General features: G+C 41.7%; 1 protein-coding gene across 2 annotated transcripts; it reads left to right on the forward strand.

The window, feature by feature from the left end:
• Window positions 1–2,781: 2,781 nt before the first annotated feature.
• On the forward strand, window positions 2,782–25,435 carry GTF2A1 (general transcription factor IIA subunit 1). 2 transcript variants are annotated; one of them, XM_035107825.2, is made up of 9 exons: window positions 2,782–3,010; window positions 8,929–9,030; window positions 10,217–10,436; window positions 15,195–15,259; window positions 16,800–16,875; window positions 18,115–18,248; window positions 19,135–19,455; window positions 19,763–19,852; window positions 21,496–25,435. In XM_035107825.2, the coding sequence occupies exons 1-9, from the start codon at window positions 2,996–2,998 to the stop codon at window positions 21,601–21,603; spliced, it is 1,131 nt and encodes a 376-aa protein (XP_034963716.2). In that variant the 5' UTR covers window positions 2,782–2,995; the 3' UTR covers window positions 21,604–25,435. The 2 variants fall into 2 exon arrangements, with proteins under 2 accessions (XP_034963716.2, XP_034963708.2); XM_035107817.2 differs by lacking the exon at window positions 2,782–3,010 and adding an exon at window positions 6,145–6,533.
• The last annotated feature ends 1,076 nt before the right edge of the window (window positions 25,436–26,511 follow it).

Raw genomic sequence — 26,511 nt, forward strand, 5'->3', positions numbered from 1 at the left:
TTTCACTGGAAACAGAAAAAAGGAAATAAAAATTAATTACACGAAACAAAACACCACAGAGCCAATTGTTCAGGTACACCCTCATGCTACCCAGCTGGGAAGCAGGGGTGTAGGAAGGGGTGTGTGGTGGGGGCAGTCCACCCCGGGTGCAATCTCTGAGGGGTTGTGACAGAAAGGCACACCGCAGGGGACTCACCCTGCCGCATGGAGGATTTCACCACCGCTGCTGCAGCCACATGCGGAAGATCACGCCGCCCCTGCCCTCTGGGTGCACGGCATGGCCACCTTTCTGGGCGCCCATGCAGCCAGCTCCACCACTGCTGGGAAGGACAGCAACATTTAGATTGAAAGGGCTCCACACCTACTAAGCAGTTGGCAGCTCCCTTGAGGTTTAGACTTCCTAATGCAGGGGTCGGCAACCTAAGGCCCATGGGCCACAAGCAGTCCACGGGGGTCGTTTAACCACCCCACAAGCTGCCCCTGAACCAAGCTGCCCACTCGATGAGTCCTTGTGCGCTGCAATAAACCAGCACAGCGCAGAGCTGCTGCCAGTCAGTGTCAAAAATGCTAGGCTTACATGGACCAGTGGTCTAATTCAGGGTAAGGCACCTCCCTATGTTCCTAAGAGGCTTCCTTCACTATGACTTGCACTTTCAGAACCTTTTCTTGGGAGGTGATAACCTCCTGGTATTTCTCTCTGGCAGCTATCCAAATAAAATGTTCCACCAAGCCAATGCAAGCCCAGCTTACATATGCAGATGGTTACATGGTGCCTGGGGCTTGAGTGATGACAGAAGAACAGATGAGGAACAGTTGCGGAAGGCAGCCCTGTATAGGGAAGCTTTTTTAAGGTTTAAGGTTTTGCTGTGTTTTTATATATGCTGGAAGCCACACAGAGTACCTGGGGCAACCCAGTCAGATGGGCGGTATACAATTATTATATTCATCATTGTTGCCAATGCCAACGATCAGAGTTTGCTACAAGATAAAAAGAATCCAGGGATCTATTCGTAGTCAGGATAGCTGATTTGGGCTTACTTTTGTTACCAGGACCACCCAGTAAAGATATAAATGTAGGTATTCACTTGAATGACAAGGGTCACCTGCCAGCAGTCATTCCATCAGGCTGCAGCAGAAGGAAAGGGAGCTGGCCCATTTCTTTGGCTCTACTGAAAAACCAGATCCATTTGACTCCTCTCTCCTTGAACAGTTTTATTCCAGATGGTTAGATTTACATCATAAGGACTGGATCCCAGGTTTCTGCGTTTTACTGTTCCTGCCTCATATTCCCCCCCCCCCCTTTGTGGCATATCTTTTGGATTAAATGAAGGGAATGCCTATTTTTTAAAATCTTAAGCAAACCACTCCAGGAACTATTTTGCCTGAAAACTATGGATGAATGGATGGGTAATTTGATTTATCTATTTTACACATACCCCAAGATCATGAGAGCATTCAACTCTAGAAAATCACAGGTGTTCATAACCTTTCCTCCAGGATACAACAGGGACTCTAGTGGCAGTTCCTTAGAAAGTGGAGGACATATGAAGGGTGAGGTAATAGACATATAATTTTGCAGATGGAATGCTATGGCTGTAACATAATGGGTGTAATGGAGATAGGTGAATACAACCCCATTGAAATTCATGGCCATGACAAATTTAGATCCACTCATTTTAATGGAAAGTTAGGTGAATACAACCCAAGGGCCTGTGGATAGAAAAACAATCAGTAAGGGGAGGGGCAGCCCCAAGATATTAATAACGATCAGGGGCATCTGAAACAGTTTGTCTATTTCTTCTGCTGACACAACCCAAATACTGATTTGGGTTAGAGAGCTAAAAATAAAACTGTTAAGGTGGTGGAAGACTTCCAAGTAGTGTACTCTTCTCATCATGTTTGGGATAGCTCAGTTGGTAGAGCATAAGACTCTTAATCTCAGAGTTGTGGGTTTGAGCCCCATGTTGGGCAAAAGATTCCTGTATTGCAGGGAGTTGGACTAGATGACCCTCGTGGTCCCTTCCAGCCCTACAATTCTATGATTCTATGTGCGGCAAAATGGAATTTGGCTTGGAACAAGTGTGAAATGTTCCTGTTCCAGGATACTCAGTTCCATTTCCCCTTTCCTGGTTATACAGGGTACATAATTATTTTTACACCTAACAGTCAGCCACCATTCCACACCCACTGAGTTTGCTCAGTATTCACTGTCCTATTTTAGTGTCTTCCTCTAGGGTTCCTCTTCAAAAAATGTTAATTGAATTAAAATGTAAAACTGGCCCTGCTAATGTTCTGAGTGGTGCAGTCCTGGTTTAGCTTTTTTCACTCAGAGGACAAATAGACCCAAGAAGCCAATGGCTCAGCATCCAGTGTCTTCATTCAGCCTATTTATTGCCCCTTGTATTCAAAAAGGTGGGAAATTCTGTGGGAATCCTTCAAGGTGATGCATGAGACTAAAGGAAAAGTTTGCAAATTGATTGTAAGCATGTATGAGCACAACTAAAGTGTTATCGCATACTGTCAGCCAGCCGTTAGCTTTCTGTGTGTATCTGCATGCTTCAGCAAATGTGAAACCAGAAGTATCTGCAAAACCTGCACACAATTTGTGAAACTCCAGAAACAGTACTTTAGAAATATATATAGGCACACAGCACAATCAACTGAAGTCAGTTTGTGCCAGCAAACTTTCAGAAAGCTGTGACTTGAAACTTGCTTTGCATTTACAAGAACCATTTGCAGCTGTGTGTAAATATCACGTTACAAATTCAGCTATTCTCATAAACTTGCCAGGTCCAGACAGCATCCACGCAAAAGTTCTTAAAGAACTGAAACGTGAAATTGTTGACTAAGAAAATATGTAACTTGACCTTGAAATTAGCCTTGATGCCAAAACACCAATTTTTTTAAAAGGCATCCTGGAAATGAGTGGAAAGAATTATCAAGAATAAAATCACCAAGGATACAGGAGAACAAGTCTTGATAAAGTGGAACCAGCATGACTTCTGAATGGGTAAGTGATGTCTCACTAACCTATTAAGAGTTCTTTGAGAGTGTCAACAAGGATATAGAATTATAGATAGAGGCAATCCAGCTGAAATTGTGTACTTATACTTTCAAAAAGCTTTTGACAAAGTACCTCAACATAGAGGTAAGCTTAGTGCATAAGCTTAGCACTCGTGGAATAAGAGAGGTCCCCTTATGGACTGGCAACTGGTTAAAAAAAACAGGAAGCAGGCTAGGAATGGACAGAAAATTTGAGTCCCCCAAGAGTTTGTATTGGAACCTGTACTTTTTAACTTGTTCATAAAGACAATTTAGAGTTTGAGTCACCTAACCTAAAAAGAATTATTGTAGAGATGGAATACATTCAGAAAAGGGCAACCAAAATGATCAAGGGGGTGGAGCAACTCCCCTATGAGAAAATGTTACATTTGGGGCTATTCAGTTTAAAGAAAAGGTAAAAGGTGACATGATAGAGGTGTATAATAATATGCATGGCATGGAGGGAGTAGACAGAGAAAAGTTTTTCGTCCCCTCTTATAACACTAGAACTTATAAACATCCAAAGAAGCTGAAGGTTGGGACAGATAAAAGAAAGTACTGTACTTCTTCACCCAGTGCATTGTTACTATAGAATTCGCTCCCTTAAGAGGCAGTGATGGCCACTATATTGGAAGGATTGAAAAAGAGGAATAGACAAATTCATGCAGGATAAATCTGTCAGAGGCTACAAGTCACAGCACCTGGCTATGTTCTACCTCTGAGTGCTAGTCGCTGGGAATCACAGGTAGGGAGAGTGCTGTTGATCTCGGGTCCTGTTTTCAGACTCCCCATAGGAATCTGGTTGTGAGAACAGGATGCTGGGCTAGATGGGCCATTGACCTGATCCAGCAGGCTTTTCTTATTGGGCTTTTGCTATGGGCTGCTTGCAAGGAAAAAACACCACATTTGTCCCCACCCCCCTACAGCTATAGCTCCATGTTCATAGCCTTCATAATAATGAGAGTATCAGCCATCTGGGCTGCATTCATGATAGATGGTGTTGAAACTGGCCAGACTCCAGGAAATTATTAACTACAAATAACTAGAAATGCCACACGAGTGTTAAAGCAGCATAATGGGGGTGAATTACAGGCAGTATCTTCATTAAACTGCCTCCGTTTCAGGTAGGAAGTTTCACAATACACACGTACCTGGGAGTAAATCACATTGAATTTAATGATTCTAACTGACAAAGCAGACTGGGTTCATTATGGATAAAAACAGATAAATATTGATAATCATTTTAGTTGTTCAATGAATTAATCCCTTAGCAAGGCACTTATTTCTCACTATATTACTTCCTCACACTGACTTCAGTGCCTATTGACACAGGCCCACTTGCTATTGTGTTTTAGCTACCTGCTGAATAACTTTTTATTTCAGCAAGCCTACCAAGAAATATGTTTTGTTTTAAAATCTTCCTTATTTTGTCTGTATTTTAATGAGAATTATTTTATGTATATTTGTATTTAAATAGTTCTGTGGAATCTACCTGTTTTATCTACCATTTTGTTTATACGCCACTTAGAGCAATCTTTGATCAAGTGGTTTATAAATCTTATAAATAAAATAAATTCCCATTAAGTGACTACAAAATGAAATGGCTTGCAACAAGGCTGCAATCCTACACACAGTCTCCTGTTGAACTCAATGGGGCTTTTATTTGTATATATGTGTATAGGATTGGGCTGTCTCTTTGCTACTATAGACACGACATTTTCTTATCAGTTCTTAAGTTTAGCAGTGCAATCCTAACCATATCTACTCAGAAGTAAGCCCTACTTAGTTCAATGGGGTTTATCCCCAGGTAAGTGGGGTTAGGACTGCAGGCTGGAGCCAGGGATTTGCTGGTCCAAATCCCTGCTAAGCCCACTGGATAGCTCAGTTGGTTAGAGTGTGGTGCTGTTAATGCCAAGCTTGCAGGTTCGATCCCTGTATGGGACAGCTGCATAGTCCTGCATTGCAGGGGGTTGGACTAGATGATCCTCAGGATCCCTTTCCAGCTCAACAATTATTCTATGAAGCTCCCTAGGCAGTCATAGTCTCTCAGCCTGACCTACCTCAAGTGTTGTGATAAAAACTGGAAGAAGAGAACCCTGTGGGCAACCTTATGCCCTTTGGAGGAAATGTGGGCTATAGATGTGACAAATAAATTATTAATTCGCTCACCGCTTTGAATGACAAATAGGGTTTGCTGTCTTTCCAATACCAGGGAAGTTCCTGCTAACTTGCAGTGCGCGTTTTACCAGTCCGGCCACTAAAATACAGGCTTGCTGAGCACATCTAAACCCCAGATAGTGCTCAAACGGGTGGAGGCGCCAAATTTCAGATTCACACAGAAAAGCTGGTGAGAAACAGGTCAGCATTACCAGTTCCCCACTATAAACCTCCTCCTCCATCATCTTGAGTGGCGGGGGCAGGGATGACAGGCTGCACGAAGCTTACACCGGCGCTTCCGGTGCCTAATAGAACAGGACAGGCAACGCCTCCCCCACCGCCCACCTCCAACCGCCCGCCCCAAAAGGGACACGATACTATAGAGGTGTGTGCCTAGAGAGGCCGCATATTTTATATTACATTTTCCCGCCTCGCTCATGGAAACTAGTAACGCACTAGATGGGCGACTTGTCTCCCCAACCCATAGAGATAGGAACAGAAGCAGAGTCGCTAAACTTCAGGTAAAACATCGAAAGTCATCGTCGCCCGTGAGCGCGCCGTTCCAGACTTCGGCGTCTCTATGGCTAAGCCTATTCTTTACACGCCGGGCAGAAAGGCGGCTCGGATTTCGGGCAGAAAAAGCCGCGCGTTGCGAGCAACGGAATAGCCAAGGAAGCCGCCATGGCGGTTCGGCTCCCACTTCGGACTTCCGCCTCGGTACAGGTGTCATGGCGTCAAAAAAGGAAGTCGTGAAGATGAGGAGGACGGCGATAGGGAACTTCTCGCTCCTTCTCGCGGGACGTCGCCGTCCTCCCCCTCCCTTCCCTTCCCCGGCCTCCCCCTTTCTCTGGCCGCTCGCGCAGCTGCTCGGCACTCGCTATATAAAGGGGCGAAGCGAGCAGAGCAGGCGGCTGGCGGCTGCAGCCCAAGGGCCGCCGTGTAAGGCCGGGCCGCGGGGGGAGGGCGGCCTCGGAACGCGCTTTCCCCGTCAGCGGCGGGCGAGGGAGACAGACAGACGGAGAAAGCAGGGGGGGAGAGAGAAAGAAAACGGAGGGCGAGGGGAAGCCCCTGAGGCGAGACCGGGGGGAGGGTGGGGAAGACGGAGAGCGCGCGAAGTAAGGGGGGGGGAGGAGAAGAGGAGCCAGCAGTTTACCTCAGCTCGCGGTCTTCCCTTAAGAGAGAGGCGGGGGGGAGGGAGAGAAGTGCTTGAAGGTGCCTCAGCCGCCGCCCGCCTGCCTGCTCTTGCCTCAGCCGCTGCCTCGTTGGGGGTGTGCGGTGTCCTGCCCGGGGGGTTGGCGCGGGACATGGCGAGCTCGGCTAATACAAACCCCGTGGTAAGGACGCAAGAGGGAGCCTCGAGGCGGGGAGGCGGGAGGGCCGCTGGGCTTGCGTGGAGAAGAGGGAGGCGGTTTTTGCGGCGGTGGTGGTCGTAGTCGTAGTAGTATGGGTGGGGGACGGCGGGAGAGAGAGAGAGCCAGGAGCGGACCCTCGCTCGGCCTCCGCCCGGAGCCACAGAAGAGGAGGAGGGAGGCGCGCGCGCGCGCTCTGTCTCCCTCGGAGCCGCCGCCGCCGTCTCCCTCGCGCGCTGCTTCGGGGGTCACCGCGGAAGAGGCGCCGCGGGCATCTCGAGGCAGCCTCCCGCTCAGCGGCTCTTTCCTCTTCGCGGAGGGCGTGGGAGAGAGAGAGACAGAAGCGGTGGGTTCCCCTGGCGCCTCTTTCTCTCTCCCCCCCCCCGCCCGGGTGGTGGGTGCCTTTCTCTCTCTCCCCTTTCTGAGCGAGGAGGTTGGGGTGGGTGTTTTTTTTTCTTTTTCTTTTTTGAAAATTTAACTGTATGTGTGTGTGTCGATGACCAAAGGTTGAAAAGCACTTTTTAATTCCTAACCCGGCAGAAGAAGAAAAAACAAAACCGAAGTCTCTTTTCCTCCTCTCCCCACCAACCCCCATCTTTTCTCGGAAATATCTTTGACGTGCGCGAAAAAGAAAGCACTCTTAAGCCTGTGCGAGGTTTCCCCAGAAAAGGTTTTTATTTAGCATTGCTGTAACAAATACAACGATTAAGTCTCTTCCTCCTTTCCCGCCTCCAGTTTCTACGCTTTCCCGTCTCGGTTTAATACTAGACGACACAGTTTCCCCGAGTCTCTCGCTTTCCACATCGGTTTGCAATAAGCAGTCACACGAAGGGAAAAAACAACAAAATAACGCTGCCCCCTCTTATCGTTATTTCCCCGTTTCACATTTTTTTAAAAAAACAAGAAACTGAATTCACTGGGGGGAAATAAGACTTCCCCCATCCCAATAAACCACTGCTGTCAAACCAGGATCCAGGCAGCTCCGTTGCAGATTTGGCCGTTGTTATTTTGTGCTCTCAGATCCATCATGGCTTCCTCTCGCTTTTCTCTCTCCCTGCTCCTTGTGTTCCTCCTCCCTGTGGCTGCCCTGTTTATATAGAGCCATTGCCGCTCTCTAATATAGACTCTGCCAGGATGGGAAGGTGCTTTCCAGCCCCACGTCACCGCCTCTCCATTTAAACACCACATCAGCCTTTAAATAGGGAGAGAGCTGTGGAAAGCAGGCTGGGAGGTGCCTGCACAGCGCAAGCTGAAAGGAGCTCTCGTTCAGAAGCTGCCGCTCTCAGCTTTCAAATTCAAGTTGCTGAGGCTGTTTGATGGCAAAGCGGCTGGTGCATTTATGTCCTAGCTGTTTTTTTAAAAAATGTATATTCGGTGAAATAGAGAACAGTTTGTTGTCCTGCTTTTTAAAGCATTTACAAGCTCTTGCCTGATATTGTATATATTTATAAAGAACCAAGCCTGAGCTCAATGGGGCTTAATAGAAGTGTGTCAAGAATTGTGGACTAGCATAGTAAAGCAGTATTAAAAATACTTGTGTGTACATATGATTACATATGTCAAAGGATGGCTGAATTACCCTCTATGCACAGGGTACAATGAGAAAAATGGTTCTTCTCCAGTTCATAGTTTAGTTAAATATCAGCAGTTGAGTGTTCAGCATTATAGCCCCGTTGAATTCAGTGCTGCTAAACTGTTTCATTGTTGTGATTCTATGTACCTGGGGTTAAATCCCAGTGAGCACAGTGGTGTTTATATCTAAGTAGACATACATATGATTTGTGCTGTAAAACCTGCCACTTAGTATACATGGTGTGAATTGAAGCTTTAGTCCAGGCATCCCCAAACCTCAGCCCTCCAGATGTTTTGGACTACAATTCCCATCATCCCTGACCACTGGTCCTCTTAGCTAGGGATCATGGGAGTTGTAGGCCAAAACATCTGGAGGGCCGCAGTTTGGGGATGCCTGCTTTAGTCCCACTTGACATCAGTTGAACTGGGCTGAATTGGAGCAGAGTACTTTGGTTTGATTCACATTTTGTGAATCAAAGTTACTACATACCATACTAGATCAGGGCTACAATGGTTGGGCTACAATTGTAGTCCAACACAATCTGGAGGGCCAAATGTTTCCCAGCCCTGCATTAATCGTCTTATTGCTAGAAGTGGTAAGATTCTCTGGAATGTTATACAGATGTGATGGATTAATAACTTTAATAACTTTTTTAAAAATATAAACTTGTAAGAGACAAAGAAGGATCCACAAGGATGATCTGTGAAACAGAAGTTCAGTAATTAAAAAAAATACCTAGAAGTGTTTTGAAATATTGCTAGCATAGATCTCATTTAATAAGCTGGTCTTATCTGTGACTTTCTGCAGCCTAAACTATATAGGTCTGTGATTGAAGATGTCATTAATGATGTCCGAGAGGTCTTTCTGGATGAGGGTGTTGATGAACAGGTCCTTGTTGAACTGAAAACAGTAAGTTATGTTCACTACAAATTACTTGTACCGTGTTTCTCATATTATAAGACACGTCTTATATTTATTTTTTCCTCAAAAAAACACACTATGGCTTATTTTCAAGGGATGTCTTATTTTTTTCCTCCTCCTCCTCCTGCCGCGGCCGGCATTGCTGCTGCTCCTATCACTATGTCTTATTTTCGGGGTATGGCTTATATTCCTTGAATGCTTAAAAATCCTGCTATGGCTTATTTTATGGGGATGCCTTAAAATATGAGAAACAGGGTAGTTTGCAACCTTGTAGCAGTCAATGCATAAAACTCAGCTTGAAGGGCTGTATGCTGTTAATATTTATGAATAGCATGTCACTCCAAGTGTTCTGGATACATTTGCAGAGATTCTTCCTTAGAGCACCCCCATAATTACTACCCCTGAATTGCAGGTGGAGAACTTAACTAAGGCCACTGAGTAAATTCAAGGCTGAATTAACATTTGAACTGGGAAGTTGTAGCTATTGCTCTGCATCAGCTCTTCAAAACTTTAAATGCTGCTGTTAAATATAAGTGTTTTATAGTGGTTTTCATAATTAAGTCCCCTTTCTTTGAAGAAGATCTAAGAGTATAATGGTTTTAATGTGACTGCTGCTTAATGACTTTGCAAAGATTAATAGTATACTTTGAACATTTTTCATTATCAAAATTGTATTCCCTCCATTCTACTGAGAGTTGAAATTTTCAGTAAATGAGCAATCTTAATGTGTGAAATGAAATTTTAAAGAAGTTTTAGAATATCTCAGGAATACCATTCAGTAATTTTCATCCAGGAAACAAAATATTTCTTTCCAGTAAAGAGCAATCTTTGCATCTCAGCTTTATTGGCTTGGTGCAGAATACTTTCTAATGGTTGTTTATGATGTCAGAATAGATGTTCTTTTTCCTATGTTGCTGATTTCCCTTAGAAACTGCATGTCTGGATGATGCTATCAATATGGATAGGAGTGAAAGGAGACTCAAATACAGAATGGAGCCAAATTAATAAGAACTATATAGGTTCTCTTTATTTTCCAGAGGATTTCGGGTCATCCCCCTTCAAAATGAATAGTTAAAGAGAGTACATTGAATCAGTAATAATAATGTAGAGAGTATATAGTTGATATATGTAAAAATAAAAGTGTCCTTAAGTGAATCTTGCTTAATAAACACAGCTGTGGGAAAACAAGCTGCTACAGTCCAAGGCTGTAGATGGATTTCATTCAGAGGAACAGCAGCTTTTGCTGCAAGTGCAGCAGCAGCAACAACAGCAGCAACAACAGCAGCAGCAGCAGCAGCAGCAGCATGCTCATCATCACCATCACCCACAGCCACAGCCAACAGTTCAGCAGCAGTCCCAGACACAGCAAGTCCTTATTCCTGCAACACAGCAAGGTAAGGACCGAGTTCCTTTCTGGATCTCAGAGGCTTTGTAAGGTTACAACAATGTTTCATACAAAAAAAAATTAACAGGAATACAAATTCTCAATTCCTTTTCAATTTACATGTTGTCTTCAGTTTATCACAACTAGCCAAATCTCAGTGGCAGAGCACCTGCTTTGAATGCAGAAGGTCCTAAGTTCAATCCCCAGGTAGGGCTGGGAACATCCTCTGTCTGAAATGCTGGAGAGCTACTGCCAGTCAGTGTAGACACTATAGGTGGGCCAGTGGTCTGACTTGGTATAAAGCAGATTAATTTTTCCTTAATTGACTGATATTTCCCCATCTTAAAGTGTCAGCTGCTCAAAAAATGTCCTTCCACTTACTTACTATAATTTCAAATATTACTGGATGTCTGGGCTTTTCCAGCACCTCTCATGTGGGTGCCATTGCCGTTCTAAGAGAACAAGGGAGGTGTTCATATTGAATTCCAGCACCTCTTTTTCTGGAAAAATAGAACTGCTGTAAGTGAAGATTGCAAGTGTGAAGTGCATAGTATGAGGAGTTGTTCTAGTGTTTGCTGGTTGTTGTTTCTAGGACAGACCTCAAAACTTTGAAAACATATAGAAGAGTACATTTAAGGGAGCACAAAAAACTCATTTCACAAAAGAAAAATTGGCGAATCTTCCCCAAATACAAAACACATACATTTACCAAATAAACGCCAAACATGCAGGCACTACTACTCTCCAAACAAAAAACTGGGAAGGCAGTGGACCTTGGTGTGTGCTGGAGGTGTTTGTCTCAGGGCCCTGTGGGTCCATGAGTGCCACAGTGGTTTAGGGCATGACTACGCTATCTCTTAGTAGAAATTTCTACAAAAATCAAACATGTACATCAGTAAGGCAATTCAGAATTTTTTTTATTAAAACAATACTGTATTTTCTTAGTCTGGACGAAAGTAACAATTGTTTTGTCTTACTGATTTTTAGGATGATTATCTCCAAATGGCAGCTGTCTAATATGATGTATATCCATACTGCTGCTAAAATGTGTGCAGGTGGCACATAAGTGCTATCTCAAGGACTGATGTTTAGATTCTGTGCAACACCTAAGTAACAATGAATGTCTTATGCTTTATACTCTCTAGAAATGCCCCCCCCCGTCTCCAAACCCTGTGTACATTTTCCCTACATTTTATTTTACTTCCACAAAAGAAAATATTCAGTAAAGGTAAAGGGACCCCTGGATCGTTAAGTCCAGTGGAGTTCAACTGTGGGGTGCTGCTCTCATTTCCGCTTTCAGGCTGAGGGAGCTGGCATTTGTCCACAGACAGCTTTTCTGCATCATGTGGCTACCATGACTAAATCACTTTTGGTGCACGGACCACTGTGACAAGTGCCAGACAACATGGAAACACCGTTACCTTCCTGCCACGGCAGTACTTATTTTTCTACTCGCATTGGTATGCTTTCGAACTGTCAGGTTGGCAGGAGCTGGGACAGAGCAACCAGAGCTCTCCCTGTTGTGCTGATTTGAACTGCCAACCTTACGATTGGCAAGCCCAGGAGGCTTGGTGGTTTAGGCCACAGCACCACCCACATCCCATAAAATACTCACTACATGCCCACCCAGCAATTGATCTGCTAGCAAGAGCTACCATATTTTTCGCTCCATAAGACGCACCTAGTTTTTTTAGAGCAGGAAAACAAGAAAAAAATATTCTGAATCACACCCTCCTCAAATACAAGCACAAATTCTTACCTGAATAACAGCAGCTATATGTATCCCAAGGGAATACATCTTTTTGCATACCTTCAACTGTACATGTTATTTTCAATGCTATACATGTCGTGTTCAATGCTATAGAAGTCACTTACATTTATAATCATATTGCACTACTTTCACTATGTGTTTAATAAAATATTGAATTCTTGCATTGCAAAAAACGAAGATTATGGTGAAAAGTGAAAAACATTAATTGCAAAAAAAACTAGAGCTTACAGAACAAAACCAACTTCAGATATGAAATCAGCATTGAAAGAACATATAAGAACAGTTGGAAAATCTCATGCAACAGAAAATGGGGGGGGGCGCACGGGAATCTCCGTAAGATACATTCACTCCATAAGACGCACAGACATTCCCCCATACTTTTTAGGAGGAAAAAAGTGCATCTTATGGAGCGAAAAATACGGTATTTCTTAATTGCTGCAACCAGCAATTACAATATTTTTAGTGGAGATGGGCAACTCTGAAGTCTTACAGGGGAATTCATGCTCTTCTGATCATTCCTATCAATGCAAGAATTTCTGCTAGCCAGTTGGAACAATCCCTCAGAGCAGACTTAGGGGAGGTGAGGGAGGAAAGCCCCATTGTACTAGTGGGAGTCCCCGGTTTGGTGTTTTTTTAGTGTGCCAGCTTCGTTGAATCTGGCCCTTAAAGTAAGCCACTTGGTTGACTTGAGGCAATCTTGTGGTATAGGGGAATGAGCTACCTGCTTCCTCCAGGTTGAATTGGACATAAGGCCATCAAGCAAACTAGGCATGCTCTCAAAAGATGGGAGCTAGTTACATCCCTTAAGCAAAAGACTTGTTCAATTAAACATTTGCTTACAGAGAACAAACAGAAAGAGCAAGTTTTACTCAGAGTAGACCCATTGATGTTAATTGGGCCCATTTATATTAATGGACCTAACTTGGTTGTGATCATTCATTTCAATGGATCTACTTTGAATAGAGCATAGTTAAATACCACCCAGTATATAAAAACTACTTAAGAATGTTTCTTTCATCATTTTTTGGCTTCTATGGCTTCATTAAGGAGGGTTTGTTAAATAGAATGTGTACTTCCTAAAGTCCCAAATGGCCTCCCATGCTCTGAAGAGGCTCTCGTCAGCCTGTGTGTCAGTTAGAATCTTTGTTTCAAGTGACTTTTCAGCCTTTTTCAAATGTAAGGTTTCTGTTACAGAATAAAACACCAGCACCCTGGACCAATTAGAGCTGGAGGTGCAAACAAATATTTTATTGTGACCAAACCAGATACGCTTATCAGCATTCTGATTTACTGCTTTGGCACACTGGGCAGGTTTGAAGATTGGGAACATGGCATGTAAAGAGAAGATGTTGAACTCTTGGCTAAATCTAAACCCCATCTGCATTAGACAAAAACAGAAGTTTCTGTATCCCCCCCCCTCTCCTTTTACAGAAGTAATTGCAGCTTCAGGTGGATTTTAGATGGAGGAAAACACAAACTGCTAAGCTATTTTACAAAATGGAGTCTTGGACTTTTAAGATGGCTTCCCTCATACTAAGTTGACCAAACAGTAGTGCTCATGTTCAGCATAGGTCAGGCTCATCACACCCTGCTTATCACCGTTCTTCCTTTCTCCGTTAGGATTTTAGGTCCTTGGCTTAAAATGTTTGGAATATTGTAGTGGATATGATCTCTTTCATATAATAGTAAAGGGTATGAACTTAAACTAAAAACTCTCCTCTCTTAGCAAGCACAGAGGTAAAACTGAACCTTCTGCAGTAAGTGTAATAATTGCCATACACCTTTTCAAGACTTCTAAGTTTGTTAGGAATTGTTTCTACTGACGTATTGTCCACAATATAAATAGAGTGTGATAGGGAAAACCTCATTTGAAGAAGAAATATTGTTGGTTAATATCCCTTTAACTGGGTTACTAGTTTAGTGGGATTGTGGGATTGCTGTGAGTGTAATTTATCTGGCTTTTAGAAAAACATTTGATGATGAATATTTTGGTTAGCATTGGTTAAATGCAAACTAGATTAGTGTGATTTCAGGTGGAATACCTGATTGGAAAACCATACTTTGAGAATGCTCATCAATGTTTCCTTATAAAACTGGAAGAAAGTTTTGTGTGGTACAGGGCACTGTCCAGGGTCTAATGTTCTTCAATATTTTCATCAGTGATTTACAAGAAGAGGTAGAGGGAATTCTTTAGAAATTTGCAGATGACCCAAACAAGCTGAGGTTAGCTAATATCTCAGAAGATTCAAAATTATCTTGAGGGAAAGGAAACGGGCTTAAATTAACAAAATGAAAAAAATCTGTATTTCTGGGGTGTGTGGTGTGTAAAAATGTATAGGTACAGAATTGGAGATCCCAAGTCGCAAGACTTGTTCCCCTTTGTTCTGCTGTAAGTACATGTGAAAGCTTCCCAAAATTGTAGTCAATCACAAGCTGAATATGAGACAGGGATACAGCTGCAGAAAAGCTCATAGAAATACAGTTTCCACGTCACAGGAAATAATAGTTCTACTTTATTTGTGCTAGTGAAATCTCATCTGGGGTATTGTGTCCAGTTTTGGACACGATACTTTAAAAAGGATATAAGCAAATAAGAATGGGCTTAGAGGAGGGTCATAATGTCCGTGGGTTGGACATGGGCCGCCCAGGCGCAGAAGCCATTTCCGGTGGCACTGCAGACATTTTGGAAATGGGCAGCGCAGCACCAGAAATTGCTTCTGCGCATGTCCACAGCTGCGCAGAAGCGATTTCCGGTGCTGGCTGCCCATTTCCAAAATGTCTGCAGCGCTAGAAATCCGGCACTGTTTGGCGAGTCCCCGCACCACACTGCACTGGCCTCCATGGGCTGGAGGTTGCCGATGCCTGGATTAGGGGGTTGGAGTAGAATGATCTATAAAGCCTCACACACTATTCTATGATTATAGTGTTAATAATAAGCTATGGCAAAGCATTCTGTGGTGATTCAAGCATTGATTACCTTTTTCTCATCTGTTGTAGCACCTCAGCAACAAGTTATTATGCCAGATTCCAAGCTGATACAGCACATGAATGCATCAGGCATGGTAAGATTATAAAATTTACCTTTAAGGCAAGCATGTCAGGACCCAATTAGGAAAGATTGTTTGGGACCAAGCCAAATTATAGTCTGCATAAAGAAAAACTAAACCCGCACTGTACAAAATAACATTGAATTGTATAAGCTTATGCCTCTTTTTCAGGGACTGTTTTGAATATTTAGTCTGTTTTTAAAAAGCAGAACACTTGTGGTAAATAGCTAAATATAGGTTATAAATTGTGTACCACTTATCAAGAAAAAAATCTTAATCTAAGCAATGTACATGATAAAATCAACATAAACTATAAAATATTGATAACATAAAAATGGGCCATGTCTGGAAAAACCTAAGTAAACAAACAAGTTGATGTCTAAATATGGACCTGGTTTACATCATCACTTTAAGTCAGAGATAAACATAAACTGGTGAATACACAGTGTGAAGGTGCACAGGGCAGAAATAATGGGCTCTTCACCACCACCACTCCTGCTTTCAGGAGCTAACCCATGGTGTGGCTCAGAGTTTTGTCAGAAAACAAGCTCATGGTTTGCTTTTCTTCAGAGAAACCAGGAGTTGAAACCAAGGTTAGCTCTTGTCTTACCATTTGCAGTTTGCTTGGGGGGAAACATCACAAGCCTGATTTAAGATGTAATACTAAGTCAAACCTTGGTTGAGTTATAGATAGCAGGAGCTAGAAGCAAAGCGCTCACAGTTCACTGTGTATACATCCTTAAGTATAGTTCTACTGTGGTTTGAAGTGCTGTGTGTATGAGGCCACATTTTGAAAACTTACAATTAACCCGAGAACCTAAGACTAACAAAATGTACTCTAGGAGCCCTGCTCTCTGAGTAATCATTGCATGCCCCTGTTATATGCAGCAGTCTGGTGGTTTTCTAGAATTCTGAATAGATTGTCAATTATTCTTTCACAAGAAAATATTTTTATAGAATTTTATAGGTTAAATCCATTTTGTCATTTTTCATAAACAGCAGGGCTCCTTCTCCATGTGGAAGGGATGTGAGTCAGTGGAGGTTCCTGCTGGTGGAAGTTGAGGGAGGTATTTTTTGCCTAATCCCCCAGCAGCTTCCTGTGCTGCCTCCTACACTATCCCAGAGAGTCCCTCAATTCTCCAGAGCAGCTTTTTAGGAGACGGCAGAAATAACCAGCTAAAATTGCCTCCCCAGTTTCCTCCTTTAGTCCATGGCAACTCTCGGTCCACTCTGGGTAGACCTGTCGATGAGTGAACTGGAAGAAAAGGGAATTAATTGTTTAATATTTGTATTTATAAAATAAACAGTACTATAACTGTCAAGAAGTGTAAAAGTATTGTAAACTGCCTTATGATTCTCAGATGAAGGGTGATATAGAAATTTAATAATTTAAGAAGTGCTCAAAGCAGTTAAATATGTGGGTGGAAGAAGAAAGCTGTTATTCTAATATAGAGACACGTAATCAGCTATTGAAATCCATGTGCTGCTTCATCTTAAATCGGTGTTTTCATTACATAATTTATTTTTGATGCTAAACTAGTTTCTTTTCTTTCAGAGTGCTGCAGCCACCGCAGCTACCTTGGCTTTGCCAGCTGGGGTTACTCCTGTTCAGCAGATACTCACAAATTCAGGTTTGTTTGTTTGTTTGTGTGTGTATGTTTCAATATGCATTTCTATAGTGTTATACTTTAGAATATCAAACATAAAAATATATCAGATTATATATTTTGGAAGTGGAGAATAAGAAGAATAAAATCAAAGCACATGGAGGGGAAGGAAAGGGAACCACTTGCCTCATGGTCTTCTCCTGACTACTCACCATGCTAATGTCACCACCACTTGTTCTGTGTCTTGGGAGGCAATCCTGCAATCTTCATTATCAGAACGTGGGGCATGAAGACCATATACCAGACATGTGAGAGGGAAGGTTAGCAACTTGTTAAGCTGCATATTCACGTTAACATGGCAGCAGCAGGAGAGGTGCATGTTCTGCTTGCCCAGATAGTAAATGAGATCGCTCAGTGCTTAGCAGAGGCTTGACAGCCATCTGTCAGGAATGCTTTGATGGTGTTTCCTGCTTGGCAGGGGGTTGGACTGGATGGCCCTTGTGGTCTCTTCCAACTCTATGATTCTATGATTCTAGTGCCAAGCCAGTGCTGAGGCAATTGGGTAGGTACAGGCACAAATGCACCACTTTTGAGCCTCCAAGAGTCCTCTAGTTAATTGATGCAGACAGAATGTAAGGTTAGATGAACTCTTGGTCTGATTCAGCAAGGCATGAATAGCTCACATGATGCAAAACTGACATCGCTAAACAGTAAACTTGTAGGGTATCAATAGACATGTCATTGAGTTAAGAATTTTCCCAGTGTAACATTATTGGTTTCCTTTGTAAAAATGCTTTGGTTCATGTGTGTGTGTCAGTTCATTGCATGATTGGCTCATGGGTCAAGAGAAAGTTCCACAAGTTAAGTGGAAGAAAGAAAGAAAGATCCCACCTAAACATTAGGAAAAACTTCCTGACAGAGCTGTTCGACAGTGGAATTTGTTGCCAAGGAGGTCTTTAAGCGGAGGCTTGACAGCCATCTGTCAGGAATCCTTTGATGGTGTTTCCTGCTTGGTAGGGGGTTGGACTGGATAGCCCTTGTGGGGGCTTCCAACTCTATGATTCTATGACAGTGGAATTTGCTGCCAAGGAGTGTGGTGGAGTCTCCTTCTTTGGAGGTCTTTAAGCGGAGGCTTGACAGCCATCTGTCAGGAATGCTTTGATGGTGTTTCCTGCTTGTTGGGGTTGGACTGGATGGCCCTTGTGGTCTCTTCCAACTCTATGATTCTAAGTGAGATATTCAAATGGACTCATTTTGTTACAGGCCAAATCCTACAGGTGGTTAGAACTGCCAATGGAGCTCAATACATCATTCAACCACAGCAGCAAGTGGTTCTACAGCAACAGGTCATACCACAGATGCAACCTGGTGGGGTACAGTCTCCTGTTATTCAGCAAGTAAGATTGTTTGGTTAACTAAGGGGGAATCTTCTAGGACGGTCACTTTACAGATATCATGGATATCATGTTAGCACAAAAGTGGGAGAGTTAAGGGAAAGGAGATGGGTGTGAGAAGAAGTATTTATAATTAGGGACAGAGCAAACATTGTTTTTGTTGTGACTATGGCATAATTGATTTCAGTAAAGGTAAACAATGACTCACTTAAAAGATTAAACACTGCTGACACCTTGTAGATGAAGAAATGAATGGTGTTTAGTTACTGAACTAATTTTATGTATTCATAATAAAGCTAGCACATTGCTTTCTTCTATAACACATCAGCATAATGAAATCAAGCAAGATTAGGGACAGCTCTTTTTTGGAAACGGCCTCAGTACAATCCCTTATTGCCTTCCCCATCTGGCCTGTGTTTGAGGAAAGAGGCCAACATGGATTTGAACAGTCTAAGCAAATATGAGGCGTCCTGACTAGAGAATCCATTGCTACTTATGAAGATGCAATAGACACTGCTTTTTAGCTGCTGCCACCTCATGAAGCAAAACAATGGAGACAAACTTGATTCTTTCCTCTATTGCACTGGAGGAAGATAGTGGAATGGAAGGAGGACTCAAGTGTCTCTATTCTTATGCTTCACGAGGTGGCAGCAGCTAAAAAAGACTAAGCAGTGTCTAATACTAGCTGTTAATCAAATTAGGCTATATTTTAATAAATGTCAAGTTCTTAATATTTCCTCAATAATTATCGAGATAAATATTCATATGCAAGGTTTGCAAGAAACAGAAGTAGATTGTCTTGCTTGTTTTATTACAGTAACAAAAACTGAGACTAAGTAGGAATTATAGCTGTGATACAATAGCTTTTATTTTAATTATTTTTGCCTAGGTTTTGGCTCCTATTCCTGGAGGTATCTCACAGCAAACGGGAGTGATTATCCAACCCCAGCAGATCTTATTTACAGGAAACAAAACCCAAGTAATACCTACAACAGTGGCTGCACCCACAGCAACACAAGCACAGATTTCTGCAGCAGGTCAGCAGCAGCCTCAGCAGCAAACAGCACAACCACAGGCACCTTTGGTGCTACAGGTAGATGGAGCGGGTGACACATCTTCGGAAGAGGAGGAGGAAGAGGAGGAAGATTACGATGATGATGAAGAGGAGGACAAAGAAAAGGATGGAGGTGAAGATGGCCAAGTTGAGGAGGTAAATTTTGAGGTGTCTGCTTCAAGTAGGCTTTCACAGCTCATATAGATATCGTTAATGTGTTAATTCTAGTTGAGTTGGTTGTAGGATAGGGGGAAATTGTTCTTATTAGAGAAATGGGTTTGAAAGGTTGTGGGGGGGAGCTCAAAGTGGTGAGCTTTTGTCAGTTAAAGAGCATGCATGACTAGGTAATATACACGTACAGTATGTATATTTTAAAACAGTGGTGTCTCCATTGTGTGGGACTTCTATATAAATGCGTAATGTTTAATGAATTGGGTCATCTGATTACTCAAATGTTTTCTAGGAGCCTCTGAATAGCGAAGATGATGTGAGTGATGAAGAAGGGCAGGAATTATTTGATACTGAGAATGTTGTTGTGTGCCAGTATGACAAGGTAAATCTGACAGATATTATTCCTAAAACCTGCATTGCCTCCTGCAAAAACTATACTTGAGAGAATATGTATATTTTTAATGTTTGTATTAATAGTGGTAAAAACCTCACTTTCCTAGTACAGTTTGCTGACAATTTAGAGCTGCAATTCTTAGTAAATTTAAGCAGTTAGAATCATTTATTTAAACCTTTAAAACATGTCTTAATTTTACAAGAGCATGTCAAAGTTTATTAGAGGTATTCATAATATGGAGATGGGGAATTTTTTCAGCCTGAGGTCTGCATTGCCTTATTGGCAACCTTCTATGGGCTGTATGCCTTCAGCAAATGGGGCACAAGGGAAATGTGAGTGTGGAGCAATGGATATGATGCTTATGCAGTGGCCTACTTACCAGCCAAGCAGAAGCCAGAGGTGCTCTCACACATACACTCACTTGCATACACACATGTGGACACCTGGGTCTGCATCCTCTATCCAAATACAGTGGAATCTCGGGTTGCGGACGTAATCCGTGACGGAGGTACGTCCCCAACCCACAGCGTTCGCATCCCGAAGTGCCACATCTGTGCAGGCGCCGGTGCGGTTTGGTGCTTCTGTGCATGCACAAAGTGCAATTTAGGGCTTCTGCACGAGCGGCAAAACCCGGAAGTAACCTGTTCCGGTACTTCTGGGTTTCCCACGGTCCGCAACCCGAAAACACGTTACAGTTCAGAGACTCATTCCATCCACTCAAGTAGGGTGCAGGGCTGGTGTGGAGTGTGGTTTGGTGGAGGGGGCATGGCCTATGAGAATCTCAAGAGCCCAAACAGTGAGGAACAAAGAGCTGCTTTTGTTGTTCCCAGGTTCCCTTCCCTTGGTTTAAAAAAAGGATCTTACACTGCATACAGCAGTGTGTGAGCCCCTTTGTGCCTATTCCCTCTGACTACGCATATTAGAAGGGCTTCAGGGCAATGTGATACAATACGATGTTGATTTGAAGTTACTCCAGGAAGCATGGCTGCTTCCCTCTTGGTTTTTGAGCATCACTGATGAAGCCCTTCTTACTAGGGTTAGTGGAGGGAATGTGTATAAAGCAGTTCACACATCTGTGAGCAGCATAAACCCCTTATTTTAGGGGGTTTCTGTGGTGTGGTGTGTAGTGGTTAAGAGTGGTAGACTCGTAATCTGGGGAACCAGGTTCGCATCTCCGCTCCTCCACATGCAGCTGCTGGGTGACCTTGGGCCTAGTCACACTTCTCTGAAGTCTCTCAGCCCCACTCACCTCACAGAGTGTTTGTTGCAGGGGAGGAAGGGAAAGGAGAATGTTAGCCGCTTTGAGACTCCTTCAGGTAGTGATAAAGCGGGATATCAAATCCAAACTCCTCTTCTTCTTCTTCTACATGAAAGACCAGAGATGGAGAGGCAGAAGGAATCTGGTTTCAGCTTCCCTCAAAGCGGACATAATATCTGTCTCGAAGCTCCTGTGGAAGGGGAAGAGGTATTTTTTGGTGAAATCCCTTCTACCTCCAGCTACACTTCCTATGCTCTTTTGGGCAGTTTATCCATCCCTCCAGAGCAGATTTGGGCAGGAGGTTTTTGTTAACAAATGTTGAATTTGAAGCTTGGGGTGTTTCTCTTCAACTTTGGCTTCCCTTCTTCAACAGATTCATAGAAGTAAGAACAAGTGGAAGTTTCACCTCAAAGATGGAATCATGAATCTTAATGGAAGAGATTATGTATTTTCCAAAGCTATTGGAGATGCAGAATGGTGAAGTTCCTTACACAAAACAAACTCTCAAAGCAAAAGCAGGAGATTTTGATTCTTGGACATAACACTTCAACAGAAATCTATATCTGCGCATCGGAAAAGAACAGTAGAACCGAGACTGCTAGAACAAAGAAATAGCATGGCAACGTTGACACTACTTCAAATGGGAAAGCTGAGGCATTGGTGCAGCTAGCTATGCCTGAAAGCTGGTTTTGTATTAATACCTTAATTAACCACTTCTTCCTATAGATAAAGGTAACTAGCATGTGAGGCTTAATCTCCCCATACACTGATTTGAAGGAACTCTTCTTTTTTTGGTAACAATACTATGGGAAAAGCTTAGTGTGTGTATAAATTGTGCTGACCCATTCTTTCTAGGAGGGGTTGGTAAGAATCTTGCTTAAACTTGTGTGCAGGTTTCTAACCAAACGGTAAGGACTGAAGCATTGAGTTCTAATAATTACCTTGTATGAGTAAAACTATTTTTAAAGCCCTTGTGCTGGGTCATGCATAATAATTTTATCTACAGTTTTAGGCCTTTTATATAAATTTTAATCCTGGTACCAAAATCCTCATTTGTATTTAAATTTAATAATTCTAAATCTTTCATGGGATGTTGTATTTTAAAGGGTCTACAGATGGAAGCTTTTAATGTCTCGGTCTTCCTGCTCTTTCAAAAGGTCTTTAAAGATTGAGCAAATCTAGTCTGCTATGTGCTGAATTATTGCTTGTCAGAAATCAGTCTTTAAAAATATGATTTCACTGGTTAACCTAAAGCTAATGTGTATTCCCATTGCCAAGTGAGTGTGCACTGCTGGTTATGAAATCAGAGATTGCAAGTGAGTATGTACCTTGGGAAAGGGTCTACAGCACTGAAAGAGCTTCCACTTTCATTTCAGTAATACTGAAAAATATAGTGAACAAAATCACCCTAGCTCTGATAATTGAGCAAGTAGTAATTGCTTAATTAATCAGTTCCTCAATAAATAGCAGAAAGTTGCTGTTGAAGGTATTTTTTTTTCTGTGATTGTGGCAGTGGTTTTTTGGAAATTGGACTTTCAGAAATGCAGGACCTCTTTGCAATATGGTGGGGTTGAAGTTCAGGCCAGATAATGGAAGACATGCACTTCCAGATTTCCTGTGATAAGATCTGGAGGATGCTAGTCACCTGAAAAACAGTGAAGAGCGGATTACCCCCTTGCCCTTCTTTCAGTGCTTGTGTTTGTATGAAAAAGGAAACTTATAAAAATGTTTTTCTATTAAAATGGCCACTGTGTTTAATCAGCACTATGTATTAGTTCCTTCCTCTTCTCTTCACAACTGTCTTCTTTGCATTTTGATTCAGATGCATCAGTTGTTCCTGCTTACAGAAAATCCATGCAATAAGCAGTTAGGTCTTTCTGCACCCAGGATGTTGCTAAAGTTTAGCCAAATTTGTCAGTACTGTTGTATAGTGACATTCATAAAGCATCAAGAGTTTTTAAATGTAAACATTTCCCCCCACTTTCTGATACAGTATATATTGCCTATTAAACCTGCATCACTGGGTGCAGTTTTAGCTCTGAACTTGAAGGTGCGTGTAAGTACTTTATTCCCACTGTGTAAAACAATGTAGGTTTTAAATAATATATGCCACTACTTAACATGCCAAGATTGTGACTATATTGAGATCAATTTTCATTTTTCTTACATCCTTCTATATCTTATGGCCCACTCACAGTATATCCTAGTCTTTAAGTATGATTTAATTCAGGCTTCAGACCAATCAGAAATACTGCACTGTGAAACAAATAGGCTGCAATAGGCTACCATTTACTCTTCATTACTGGAACCAAGATACTGTACAGATGACTTTGCATTGTGTACATCATGGGCACTGAACAGCTGCTTGTCTTTAGCCTTTTATTTATTTTAAAGGATACCACAGCTTTATATGGCCTATATGGAAGCAGGCAGAGTGTCTTGCAAGATAATTGTGGGTATGCTTTGGTTGGTGAGGGTGTTAACAAGTACCTGTGAAGTTCTTCTGGAAGCCAGTCACATACCAAACTTGTGCTCTTACTTGCTCCATCAAGTGTTCCTTTTTAAAATCAAAAAGTGTGTTTTTAATTTCATTTTATTGTAGCAGCTTGCTGTAAGAATTTAGTTTGCTTACACTTATTGTTGTACTTGAATTTTAATCATGGTTTTAACAATGTAATTGAGCAGACCTTTTTGTTAGGTTTCCATTGAAAATTATCATTCCTTTTGGGAGGGCAAGGGGTCCCCATGGTTAGTCATTAAGCTTTTTGCCACCTGATTTCCCCCCCTTTAGACTTGGAATTTGTTTCTATTCAGTATCTTTGCTTCTGAAGCAATTAACGGTTTGCAAGAAGGGCTTATGTTTAGATTTGCACAGAGAACAGGAGCACCTTGGCAGAAATATAGAGAAAGCAACTTCTAAATGTTTTGATCAGGGCAATGGGAGATCAGGGCAGAGTGATTACACAAAGGTGAGAGTCTTGTGCCTTTGCAATCTTCAGGTATTCCTGCTTTGCATTGATTGATGTGATATGTACAACCGTTGGATTCCTTTGGTAGTAGATGTCCTACAGAGTTTCAGTTGTAACAAACACCAAGTCTAATCTTACCAGCTTTCTAGTATGTGCAATCATTTGAAACGTCTACATTAAAGATGGACTTTTAAGGAGGTTTTAGATACTGTCACAATGAACTTTATATTGGACTATTTAAATTTAATATGTAAGGTGTGTCCCCTTCCTGCTCCTGCTGCCTAGTGGCAACCAGAGTTTCCATCTCCCTTTCTCCAACCTATATCATAACCTGCTTTTTGTCATTGGTCATCTCCTTGGAAATGGATCATGATTTCACAAATAAAAATATTGTGCTAGCTGTCTTTTTCAAGGGGATGAAACTTGTAATTGAAGAACAGTTGCTAGAAAAAGCAAAGAACATGCAACACGTGTGATATATCCAGATTTGTAGAAATGTCATATTAAAAATAGTGTTAGCACCTTTGGGTTTTCATTTTTGGTCTGTTCACATCAAACAGCAACAATGTCCCCATGTTATTACTGCTGAGTGAAAACTCTGTAGTTCCAGTGCAAGAGAGAGGAAAGAAATAACTTTTCACTTGTTCACAAATCCCTGCTCTTCTGCTTTTTTAAAAAAAGTCTCTTTTGGCTTTGTTTTATGGAGGGGGAAACAATCCCCAAACCTGGCAAATTATAATTAGTTTGGTTCATTGTATTCAAGATAGCAGACCTTGAGCTGAAATGAGATATATCAGTTGTTATTTAAAAGTTAAGTTTCCATTTTTGGAAGATATTAGAATATTGGTTGTTTTCTCCGTTTTTAAAGTAGGCCAGGAATGTTCAGAAATCTGGCATTTTCCCCTGTGACAAAACTACTTGCTTATTTTTTGAATTCTTGATTTGGATGTTAACAAAGAACAAAAGGGTTTTTTTAGTGGAAGGATAAATGCAGGCTAGCCACATGTGGTAACATCATGCATTAACTTGCTCCTGTGTGCCTAGAGTACCAAATAATTTAGGGAAGTGGAAAATATCCTTAGTTGCTGTTCTGAGCTACTATTGTCAACTGCTGTTGTACATATACTGTTATGTGTAAGGGGGTAAATATATTTATTATGTTTGTAAAATTCAATCTGTACAATTGAAGATCAAGGATGCTCTTCCTGGGATGTACAGGATGTGTTTCAAAGGCCATGCTTGGAATAAAATTAGAAAACTTAGTATTTTGATGTACTAAGACCTATTTTAAGTTTAATATTTTGCCTTTGCAAAAACTTTAATTAAAGATGTTATTTAAAATAAGCTTGCCACTTTTATTTACTATTTTGTGTATTAAAATACTTTTATGTGTAATCTAGTTGTATTCACTTTGTTATGACATGATTATGCAGATGACAGGATTAAGCAAGTTCTGAAGCAGTGAAAAGCTCAGCACTGGGTCAGAAGCAGAAAACAGACTACAGCTTGACTTTTGTAAAGTTCTTATTGAGCTGTATAAGCAGACTGGATTTTAATTTGCATCCTTACAAATGATTCAAAAGGAACATGTAAAAAAAGCATAAGGAAAATTTAAAAAACAAACTACCAACGACTAGCAACAACAAAAGCATATATATGGACTTCCCTGAATTTTTATTTTCCACCTCCCGCGTATTCTAAGTTTCTAAGTCTAGAAACTTTTCCTGTTCAGAATAGCTTATACAGGATGTAGTTTTGACTGTTACATTTTGCACATGTAGCCTTTCATACTTATCCACCACTTCCTAGCACATGGGTAGCCAGTGTGGTTCCCTCCATATGTTGGACTACAGCTCTCCATCATACCTGACCATTGCTCATGTTTGCTAGAGCTGAGGGGAGATGAGAGTTCATCAGCATCTGGAGGGCACAATGTTGGTCATGTCTGATCTAGCAAATCTATCAAGCTACTGTGCACAAACCAAGAAGGTAAACACTTCTTTAAAAATAGAAATTTTGAAGACTTGCCAAACTTCTTTGCTATATTGGTTCATAGTTTTGCAGACATTGAAATCAGTAATACAGAGAGCATTTGGTAATTTTTGAGACGTATGTTGATAACTTAGTGTGGGTTTTTCAGTGTTTTCAATTTTAAAATTACTGCAAAGTTGAAAAATTTCTGTAAGAAGGCTTTAACAAGGATGGGTCAACTGCTGTTGATCTCGTGAGGAAAACACTAGATACAGGAAGTAAGACTAGTTTCTAGACAAAAAAACCATTCTTATTTTTTTTAAAATTAATATACCACCCTTCATCCGAGGAAAATGCATAACATAGTAGCAAGCAAAAGTAATAAAAAAACCCCACAGTAGGGCCACATAGACTGTTAGCCAAAGGCCTGGGAGAAGACTGTTTTTGCC

Source organism: Zootoca vivipara, chromosome 1, assembly GCF_963506605.1.
Source record: "Zootoca vivipara chromosome 1, rZooViv1.1, whole genome shotgun sequence".
Lineage (NCBI taxonomy): Eukaryota > Metazoa > Chordata > Lepidosauria > Squamata > Lacertidae > Zootoca > Zootoca vivipara.